At 49.4% G+C, this 11181-nt stretch overlaps 1 protein-coding gene across 4 annotated transcripts in view; it reads left to right on the forward strand.

The window, feature by feature from the left end:
- LOC134339134 (coiled-coil domain-containing protein 120-like) overlaps positions 1 to 10799 on the forward strand; it is a 35060-nt gene extending 24261 nt beyond the window's left edge. For all 4 annotated transcript variants that reach the window (XM_063035483.1, XM_063035481.1, XM_063035480.1 and 1 more), the window contains exons 8-10: positions 4328 to 4414; positions 5385 to 5713; positions 10653 to 10799. In XM_063035483.1, the coding sequence (XP_062891553.1) occupies positions 4328 to 4414; positions 5385 to 5713; positions 10653 to 10759 (523 nt within the window). In that variant the 3' untranslated portion in view covers positions 10760 to 10799. The remainder of the gene's footprint in view (positions 1 to 4327; positions 4415 to 5384; positions 5714 to 10652) is intronic.
- The last annotated feature ends 382 nt before the right edge of the window (positions 10800 to 11181 follow it).

Genomic DNA, 11181 nt, shown 5'->3' on the forward strand with positions numbered 1-11181 from the left:
GAACATACAGGGTTAATGGTAAGGCACTGAGGAATGCAGTAGAACAGTGAGATCTGGGAATACAGATACAAAATTCCCTAAAAGTGGCGTCACAGGTAGGTAGGGTTGTAAAGAGAGCCTTTATTAATCAAAGTATTGAGTATAAGAGCTGGAATGTTATAGTGAGGTTGTATAAAGCATTGGTGAAGCCGAATCTGGAGTATTGTGTTCAGTTTTGGTCACCAAATTACAGGAAGGATATTAATAAGGTTGAAAGAGTGCAGAGAAGGTTTACAAGGATGTTGCTGGGACTTGAGAAACTCAGTTACAGAGAAAAGTCGAATAGGTTAGGACTTTATTCCCTGGAGCGTAGAAGAATGAGGGGAGATTTGATAGAGGTATGTAAAATTATGATGGGTATAGATAGAGTGAATGCAAGCAGGCTTTTTCCACTGAGGCAAGGGGAGAAAAAAATCAGAGGACATGGGTTAAGGGTGAGGGGGGAAAAGTTTAAAGGGAACATTAGAGGGGGCTTCTTCACACAGAGAGTGGTGGGAGTGTGGAATGAGCTGCCAGACGAGGTGGTAAATGCGGGTTCTTTTTAACAATTAAGAATAAATTGGACAGTACATGGATGGGAGGTGTATGGAGGGATATGGTCCGTGTGCAAGTCAGTGAGACTCGGCAGAAAATGGTTCGGCACAGCCAAGAAGGGCCACAAGGCCTGTTTCTGTGCTGTAGTTTTTCTACGGTTTCTATGGTTCTATGGTTTCTATCTCTCCCTCCCCCTCCCAGTTTCAAATCTCTTACTATCTCTTCTTTCAGCTAGTCCTGATGAAGGGTCTCGGTCCGAAACGTCAACTATACCTCTTCCTATAGAAGCTGCCTGGCCTGCTGCGTTCACCAGCAATTTTTATGTGTGTTGCTCAGTAGAAAAAGCCTGCTTGCATTTACCCTATCTATACCCCTCATAAATTTGTCTACCTCTATCAAACCTCCTCTTAATCTTCTGAGTTCCAGGGTATAAAGTCCTAACCTATTCAATCTTTCCACATATTGCAACAGACCCATAACATCCTTGTAAAGTTTCTCTGTACTACTTATTCAACCTTATTTACATCTTTTCCTGTTGGTAGGTGACCAAAACTGCACACAACACTCCAATTTAATGGCATCTTTCCCATAGCAGGGCGGCCGAACCTGAGCACAATATTCCACAGGCAGTCTCACCTTCCCCCATCCCCACTCCACGCCCCCAGCCTCGTACGCCTTCTTGTTGCCATTTCAGATTCTCCCAACAACAGTGGCATCAGCAGTGTATCTGTGGGTGGCATCTGTTGCATGCAGTTGGAGTATTGTGAGCTGCTTCATCTGTGAAAGGATGTGCTTGGCATTGGAGAAGGTCCGGAGGAGGTCCACCAGAATGATCCCGGAAGTGAAAGGGTTAACGTTTGAGGCTCCGGCTGCCAAAGGTTCTGGGAAGAAGGCGGGAGAATTGGGTTGAGAGCCGTGATGGAATGGTGTCGCAGTCTCGATAAGACCAAGTGAAATTAGATAGGGTGGTAAAGGTGGTGTAGCCCTTCTCAGTCATGGTGTCAAGGATAAGAGTTCTTCTTCTTCCTAAGCCCAACACCCCGACTGGGGCATAGGCCTCTGGCAGCAGCTCACCAGAGCCCTCTATCCTGGCCCTGAGGCTTCTGCTTTCACCGCATGATTTCGTACATCTACCGGGCAAAGATTCTTCCTCTCCCAGAGACGAGGTATTTGGAGTTTCTGTAGCTCTAGGTTTTTACGGGATGAATTGAATTGAATTGACTTTATGACTTACATCCTTCATATACACGAGGAGTAAAAATCTTTACGTTATGCCTCCGTCTAAATGTGCAACTTATAGTAATTTATAATAAAGATTATGTACAACAGGATAGTCAATATAACATAGAAATACAGTTGTGTCAGTGTGAATTAATCAGTCTGAGGGCCTGGTGGAAGAAGCTGTCCCGGAGCCTGCTGGTCCTGGCTTTTATGCTGCGGTACAATTTCCCAGATGGTAGCAGCTGGAACAGTTTGTGGTTGGGGGTGACTCGGGTCCCCAATGATCCTTCAGGCCCTTTTTACACACCTGTCCTGACTAGTGGGAAGTTCACATCTACAGATGCGCTGGGCTGTCCGCACCACTCTTGGCAGAGTCCTGCGATTGAGGGAAGTACAGTTCCCATACCAGGCAGTGATGCAGCCAGTCAGGATGCTCTCAATTGTGCCCCTGTAGAAAGTTCTTAGAATTTGAGGGGCCCATACCAAACTTCTTTAACCATCTGAGGTGAAAGAGGCACTGTTGTGCCTTTTTCACCTCACAGCTGGTATGTATAGACCACACGAGAACCTTGGTGATGTTTATGCCGAGGAATTTAAAGCTGTTCACCCTCTCAACCCCAGATCCACTGATGTCAGTAAGGGCTAGTCCATTCCTCCTGTTGTCCACAACCAGCTCCTTTGTTTTTGCATTGAGGGAGAGGTTGTTTTCTTGACACCACTGTGTCAGGGTGACAACTTCCTCTCTGTAAACTGCCTCATTATTATTTGGGATTAAGCCAATCAGTGTAGTGTCATCAGCAAATTTAATTAGCAGATTGGAGCTGTGGGTGGCGACACATTCATGGGTACACAGAGAGTAGAGGAGAGGGTTGCTAGCCCCATGCCAACCCTCCTCCTTTTACAGCCGGGCTCGAGACCATCCACGGCAGAGTTAGAAAGTCGGGTTGTAGCTGTACAAGACATTGGTACAAGCTCTGCTCACCCCATGGCAGGAAGGGTGTGGAGGCTTTGGGGAGGGAGCAGAAGAGATTCAGCAAAATGCTGCCTGGATTAGAGAGCAGGAGATATAAGGAGAGGTTGGACAAACTTGGGTTGTTTTATTTGGAGCAGAGGAGACCTGATAGAGGTTTATGAGATTATGAGGGGCATAGGCAGGCTAGACAGGCAGAACCTTTATCACGAGGTCGATAAGTTATAATCCAGTACTTAAGATGAGAGAAAATTTTAAAGGTGCGAGGGATAAATTTGTTACACAGAGAGTGGTGGGTGCCTGGAATGTGTTGTCATGGGTGGTGGTAGAGGGGAATAGGACAAGAAATGTTTTAAGGAACTTTTAGACCTGTTAGTGTGAAGATGCAGATATCCAGACTGGCTGCATCACAGATCTGGTATGGGAGCACCAATGCCCAGGAATGAAAAATTCTACAGAAAGTGTTGGACACGGCCCAGTCCATCGTAGGCACAGCCCTCCCCGTCACTGAGCACAGGGAGTGTTGCCACAAGAAAGTATCGTCCATCTCCAAGGACCCCCACCACCCAGGCCATGATCTCTTCTCACTGCTGCCATCAGGAAGAAGGTACAGGAGCCTCAACTCCCACACCACCATGTTCAGGATCAGTTATTACCTTTTAATCATCAGGCTGATGAGCCGGTACAAATAACTTCACTCACCTCAACACCGAACTCATTCCACAACCTCCAGACTCACTTTCAAGGACTTTCCTACTCATGATCTCAATATTTTTTTTTATTATTAATTGTCAGATTTGTCTTTTGCTGGTTTGTTTGCTGGTCTTTATGTATAGATTTTGTAAATTCTATTGTATGTATTTCACTTTCCTGTAAATGCCTGCAAGAAAATGAATCTCAGGGTAGTATACGATGACATACACAGTACTGTGAGAAGGTCTGAGGCTTAAGGCTTTTGCACAGGACTGTATTGGTCAACGCGGAGCGGAGAGCAAGTTTGTAAATCTGGCGGGAGCACCAGATGTTGGGAATGGCGAGTGTGGAGCGCCCGTGGGAGGGGTGAGGGACAGGTGGCAGAGAAGGAGTGCCGGGGCAGGGGAGGTGGTGCGGGTGCAGACACACCCAGCCCTGAGACCCCCAGTAAGGGTATTTACTTCAAAGCAAATGATTTATTGATCATTACAGAATGTCTCTCTAGTGCTTCCCGCTCCCTCTCCTCTCCCTTCCCCTTTTCCCAACCCTGACTCCCCCCTCCCTGCCCCCTTCCCACTCTCAGTCCACAATAGAGACCCGTACCAGAATCAGGTTTATCATCACTCACATATGTCATGAAACTATTTCTTTGTGGCAGTAGTACAGTGCAATATATAAAATTACTGCACCTTAGCTATGATATACACACACACCATAGCTAGGGTGTCTAAGACTTTTGCAGAGTACTTTCATGTTTATAATGTAGGTTGGGATTTAATTTGGTGTCATGCTTGGCAGAGGCACGATGGGCCGAATGGCTTGTTCCCACACTGTTTTGTTATTCAGCGAGTCCTCTCCCTCCCTCTGCAGGATGCTCCAGAGAAGTGTGTCGGGGGCTGGCAGACGCAGTGAGCCCTGCTCTCCCATCGTGTACCGGGACAGGGCAGGCAGGCACAGGTGAGAGTCCCGGGACGGGGGCACTGGGCTGCACAGGGGGGAGCGGCAGAGTTGGAACTGACGTGGCTTAATGTTGGGGGAGGGGTGTTTGTGGGCTGTAGTTTCATCATTACCAGGGAGCTGGGCCGGTCTTTAGAAGAGGAGGGATGGAGAGGTGGGGGGGCATTTCCCCAGGTTCCCCCCCGGTTGACGGAGGCGTGGGTCGGGTGAAGGGGGTGGTGGTTAATGGTACACATAGTCCAGGAGCACTGGGGAGGGGAAAGAGAGAGGAGGATGCACAGATGACTTTGCTCAGTGAGGGAGGGGTCACTTTCTGCTGCCTGATGTGTTGGTTGTCTTCACCCTCAACTCCATTACAATCCCACATCACCAATCACCCCTTCCCCTCTTGCACCACCTATCTCCCAAATGCCTCTCACCCCACCAAACACCCCATCCCCTCTCCCCCACCAATCTCCCCCTTTGCCTTTCACCCCACCAATCACCCCTTCTCCTCTTGCCCACTGATCACCCCTACCCCTCTCATCCCACCAATCATCCCTTCTCTCACCCTATCAATCACTCCCTTCTCCTCTCGCCCCACCAATCAACTTTCCCCTCTCACCTCACCGATCAACCCCTTCTCCTCTCACCCCACCAATCAACATTTTCCCCTCCCACCCCACCAATCAACCTCTTCACCTCCCTCTCTTCAATCACTCTCGCTCTCCAACTCGCACTACCGCGGGTACTTTTCCCCCACATTCATGTGCCCCTCCCAACCCCTCCCCCCTAAAATGCTGTCTGCTCCCTCCCATCCTCCCTCTCCCCCTGCCCCATATACCTTCACACACTCTTTAATCCTCCCCCTTCCTCTCCCTGCCATTTCTATACACGTCCTATCCTGCTCCTACCCTGACTCTCCCAATTCACCCCACCCCATCCCATCCCTCTCATTACCCCCGCTTTTCCACCCACCCCCCGGCTCCAGGCCCTCTCTTCCCAGCCCGTGTGCTGACGGCTGGGACACCCCGCTGGAATCCCGGAGTGAGACGGGGGCAGAGCGAACGTTGGCGGCCGGCGGGACCCGGCGGAGCAGCAGCTCGGAGGTGCTGGGCGGGGCCTCGCGGGGCGGGGCCGGGAGCTCAGCGCTCCGATTGGCCGCGGGCCGCTGGCCGGAGCGGCCGCCTCCCCCGGGTCCCAGTGCCCGCCTGTCAGAGCGGGACCGGGACCGCGAGCTGCACCGGGCGCTGGCGCTCGAGGGACTGCGAGACTGGTACGTGCGGGCGGCGGGACAGCACCGGCGTCACCACACTACAGGTAAGGGCTGGAGGACCGCTCGGCCCATCTGGGGGCTGCTGGGCATGGGATAGGAGGCTAATTGGTTGTTTCTAGGACTGGGATAGGAGCCGCTTGGCCCATCCTCAATCTGTGAGACAGAGATACGAAGCCAAAAGGACCATCCTGAAGCTACTGGACACTGGATTGGAGGCCAGTTTCCCCCTCACTACGGAAGGCAGCCTGCTTGGACATTCTGTCCGGGGCGGGAAAAAGTAACAAGATCTCTTTCAGGGCTGCTGGACACGGGGAGAGGAGGTGAACACTCGGCCTGCTTGCCCTGTTCCTGAATGCGCCAACCCAACCACACGCTGACCAAAGGTTCTGAGTGGGGAGCGGAGCAGTGAGGACTGTCTCACAGCTCAGCGACAGGCCCTTCAGGCCATCAAGTCTGTGCTGACCATTTACAACGATGCCACCAACTCTCTCTCCCCCACCCCAGATTCTCCACAGAAACAAGCCCCTCGTCCCATCTAGTCTGTGCCAAGCTGCTACTCTACCCAGTGCCATCAACCCACAGCTTGACCATTGTCCCCCATACCCCTGCCATCCGTGTACTTATCCAAACTTCTCTTAAATGTTGCAAGTGAACCCACAACCACCACTTCCACTGGCAGCCCATTCCACACTGAGCGATGATACCCCTCAGGTTCCCCTTAAATATTTCACCTCTTACTCTTAACCTGTGACCTCTAGGCTCACCTAACCTGAATGGACAGTATGACCACCTTGACAGACCACCCAACAGTCCGAGGGATTAGAAAAACAAATTAGCAGACTGTTGTGAGAAACACAAGGTTGTTATAGTAGGTAATTTTAACTTTCCACATATTGACTGGGACTCCCATACCGTAAAAGGACTAGATGGGATAGAGCTTTAGAATTGTGTTCGGGGAAGTTTCCTTAATCAGTACATAGTAGTCCCAATGACAGTGAGTGTGATACTGAATCTTCTATTCGGGAATGAGGCAGGGCAGGCGACAGAAAGTTTGCGTGAGGGAACACTTTGCATCTCGTGACCACGATGTCATTAGTTTCCAAGTAAATATGCGAAAAAAACAATAGGTCTGGTCTGCGGGTTGAGATTCGAAATCGGAGGAAGGCAAACTTCCAGGGCATCAGAAAGGATCTTGCAGGTGTGGATTGGGACAGGCTGCTTTGTGGAAAAAAATGTACTTGGTAAGTGGGAGGTCGTCAAAAGTGAAATCTTGAGAGTACAAAGTTTGTACATGCCTGTCAGAACAAAAGGTAAAGATAAGGTGCAGGGAATCTTGGTTTTCAAGATATATTGAGGCCCTGGTTAAGAGAAAAAAGGAGGTGCCTAGCAGGTATAGGCAGGTAGGAACAGGTGAGGTGTTTATGGAGTATAAGAACTGCAAGATAACACTTAAGAAAGAAATCAGGAGGGCTAACAGAAGGCATGATGTTGCTCTGGCAGACAAAGTGAAGGAGAATCCTAAAGGACCCTACAGGTAGGTTAAGAGCGAAAGAATTGCTAGGGGAAAACATTGGTCCTCTGGAAGACCAGAATGGTAATCCAAGTCTGAACTCAAAAGAGCAGGAGGAGATTGTAAATAAATTTTTTCCATCTGTATTTACTCAGGAGATGGACATAGAGTCTATAGAAACGAGGCAAAGCGCGATCAACTTCATGGACCAGATACAGATTACAGAGGAGGGGGTGTGACATATTTAAATTTTCCTCAGCGACAGTTGAGGTACCAGAGGACTGGAGGATCGACAATGTAGTTCCGTTGTTCAAGAAAGGCTTGAAAAATAAACCAGGAAACAATTGGCCAGTGAGCCTGATGTCAGCGGTGGGAAAGTTATTGGAAGATATTCTGAGGGACCAGATATATGAGCATTTGGATAGACACTGACTGATTAAGGATGGTCAACATGGCTTTGGGAGGTTGTGTCTAACCAATCCTTTAGAGTTTTTCAAAGAAGTTGCGAGGAAAGTGGATGAAGGCAAGACGGTAGATGTTGTCTACGTGGACTTTAGTAAGGCATTTGACAAGGTCCTGCATGGGAAGCTCTTCAAGAAGGTTCAGTCACTCAGCTGTCAAGATGAGCTAGTAAACTCGATTAGACATTGGATCTGTGGGAGAAGCCAAGAGAGTAGATGGTTGCCCCTCTGACTGGAGGCCTGTGACTAGTGGTGTGCCGCAGGGATCAGTTATTATTTGTCATCTATCTCAGTGATCTGGATGATAATGCGGTTAACTGGATCAGCAAATATGCGGATGACACCAAGATTGGGGGTGCGGTGAACAGCAGGAAGGCTATCATGGTTTGCAGTGGGATCTGGACCGGCTGGAACAATGGGTGATGGAGTTTAATGCAGAGTTTAATACAAGGTATTGCACTTTGGTAGGACCAACCAGGGTAAGTCTTACACAGTGAGCAGTAGGGCATTGAGGAGTGTGGTAGAACAAAGGGTCCTGGGAATATAGTTCCATAATTTATTGAAAGTGGCAACACAGGTAGGTAGGGTCGTAAAGAAAGCTTTTAGCACATTGGCATTTATAAATCAAAGCACTGAGTACAGGAGATGAGAAGTTATACTGAAGTTGTATAAGACATTGGTGAGGCCTAATTTGGAGTACTGTGTGCAGTTTTGCTCATCTATCTACAGGAAAGATGTAAATAAGATTGAAAGAGTACAGAGAAAATTTACAAGTATGTTGCAGGGTCTGGAGGACCAGAGTTATAAGGAAAGATTGAATAGGTTAGGACTTTATTCCTTGACACATAGACGATTGAGAGGAGATTTGATAGAGGGATACAAAATTATTAGGGTAAATGCAAGCAGGCTTTTCGACTGAGAGGTCATGGGTTAAAGGTAAAAGGTAAAATGTCCAAGGGGAACATGAGGGGAAGCGTTTTCACTCAGAATGGTGAGAGTCTGGGACGAGCTGCCAGCACAAGTGGTGCATGTGAGCTCGATTTCAACATTGAAGAGAAATTTGTAGGTACATGTATGGTAGGGATATGGAGGGTTATGGCAGACATCCCACCTCTCCCAGAAGTTCCGGGAGTCTCCCGCATATTAATAGTGGTTCCCTGATGCCCGCAAATTATATACAAAGTCCCGGAAACTGATTTTTTTGAGAGCGAGCATGAGAGAGTGAGCACAAGAGCGAGAAAGCAAGCCCGAGAGAGCGAGCGTGCGCACGAGATAGATAGAGAGAGAGAGAGCAAGAACAAGAGAGTTCCAAAAAAGTCAAAGTGGCAGAGTGCTCCAAAAAAAGAAAATATAGAAAGTACATCACCCCAGACTACACTGAAGTGTACCCCTGCCTAAGAGGGGTCAAAAATAATGACAGTGTTGCTCACGAGAGCGAGAGAGTTTGCAACAGTGATTTTTCTATTGCCCATGGTGGGTTAAGACTGTAAAAGACATGTTGAGGTGAGTTTAACAGGTGTCATTCGTTCATTAGCATAGCTAACGTTATTTAAACTAGCTGGCTAGCTGCTAAGGAGCTACTCTATTGCAGACATCCCACCTCTCTCGGACGTTCCGGGAGTGTCCCGCAAATTGATGGTGCTACCTCCCTGAAATGAGTTTTTGCAGGGTGGGATGTCTGGTTATGGTCCTGGTGCAAGTTGATGGGAGTGGGCAGTTTAAATGGCTCAGCATGGACTAGAGGGGCCAAATGGCCTGTTTCTGTGCTGTACTTTTGTATGACTCCATGACTGTAAAGAGCCTGCCTACATTTACCCTATCAAGATTTAAGATCACTTAATGTCACTTCTCGCGAACTGTAAAAGAGAACTAAATGATTGTTACTCCAGATCTGATGCAGCACAGAAAACACAAGAATAAGTTAAAATAAACTACAGTTAATATGAATACATAGCTTACATCCACAGATTGATTACATATTCATAAACTGACAAGTGAAATAACCCTCACAATTTTGTATACTTCTATCAAATCTCCCCTCGTTTTCCTACGCTCCAGGGGATAAAGTCCTAACCTTTTCAACCTTCCTCTGTAACTCAGATTCTCAAGTCCTGGCATCATCCTTGTAATTTTTCTTTGCACTCTTTCAATCTTATTGATGTCTTTCCTGTAATAGGAGACCAAAACAGCACACAAAACTCCAAATTAGGACTGGAGACTGTGACTGTTTATCCTTGTTGTAAACCGGACCTCAACCCAGGGGAACTAATGGTTGGCGGGGGCTGTTAAGCTAGAGTCATTTGGAACAGAAGAGGCTGTTCTGCCCATCTTGACTGTGCTGGCCCACACCAGGGCTGCCCCCCCCCCCCACTTCACTGCTCTTGATTCGGGGCCTGTTTGGGGTCCTTGCCCCCAGCGCGGAGTTAAAGGGAAGGTGTGGAGAAGGAGCAGCAGTTGGGTGGGGTGGGGGTGGTTGAGGGAGGGGAAGGGGAGTCATCTATGGACTGAGCATGTGGGTATCAGGTGGGATGTGGGGACGTCAGTAACTGGATGGCTGAGGTTTAACGAACTGCAGGGATGGGGAGTGATGTCTAATCGGGGGAAGAGAGTGGTGTTGGTGTCAGAGGCACAGGGCTGTATACAGGGGTGGGATAAGGGTGTCAGTCAGCCATGGGGGAGGTGGGGGGGCGGTGTGGAGAGCGTTTGGCTCACTGAATCAGAACTAGTTCCCAATATCAGCATTGCGTGAGGCTCGACTCTCTTCCCCACAGTTCAATTATTTTTATTGACCTCTTTTTGTGGAGTGTGTGTGTGTGTGTGTGCGCGTGCGTGTGTGTGTGTGTGTGTGTGTGTGTGTGTGTGTGTGTGTGTGTGTAGGGTCACACAACATGTGCCTGGTGTGGTGCGGAGATGTCGCTGACAGACCCAATGTGTGTGTGAGGGGTTTGGGGAAGGGGTGTCTGTGTGTGAACCCTGCCCCTTCATCACTCACCCTCTCCCTTCTCCTCGCAGGGGCAGACTGGCCCTCGATCTCCCACCGTGGACCCACCTTCGACTGGCGGACGCCGGAGGTTCTGACCCAAAGGCCCAGGGTTGCCGACCACAGTCGCTGGTGCTGATTGGACGATCGGGGGGGCGGGGGGGCCATGTTTTGGGATGGGATGGAGGGAGGGGGGTGGGGGAGAGAACCTCGCAGAACCGTGTCCAGCCTCAGTTACTGACTCCACCCTGTTATCTCGGCTCCTCCATTCTGTTAACCAGCCAATGGTGTTCGTTGGCTCTTCCTGCCCCTTCTGGGGTCACCATTCCCCCACCCCCACCTGACCCTTATCCTGCCCACATCTCCATCCCATCCTGGTGGGAAGGGACAGTGAGGGGCAGCCCCTCCCCTTGGACCTGGGCTCCCTCCGTGAGGGATGAGGGTGGGACTCTCTCCCTCTGTCCCACTGTGGGGCCGTCTGAGGTGGAATATTTAGGGCTTTGGGGTGGGGGTGTAAGTGGAGTGGGGGGAAGGTTTGGTCTGAAGGCCTGTTCCTGGAGT

This window comes from Mobula hypostoma, chromosome 28, assembly GCF_963921235.1.
Source record: "Mobula hypostoma chromosome 28, sMobHyp1.1, whole genome shotgun sequence".
NCBI lineage: Eukaryota > Metazoa > Chordata > Chondrichthyes > Myliobatiformes > Myliobatidae > Mobula > Mobula hypostoma.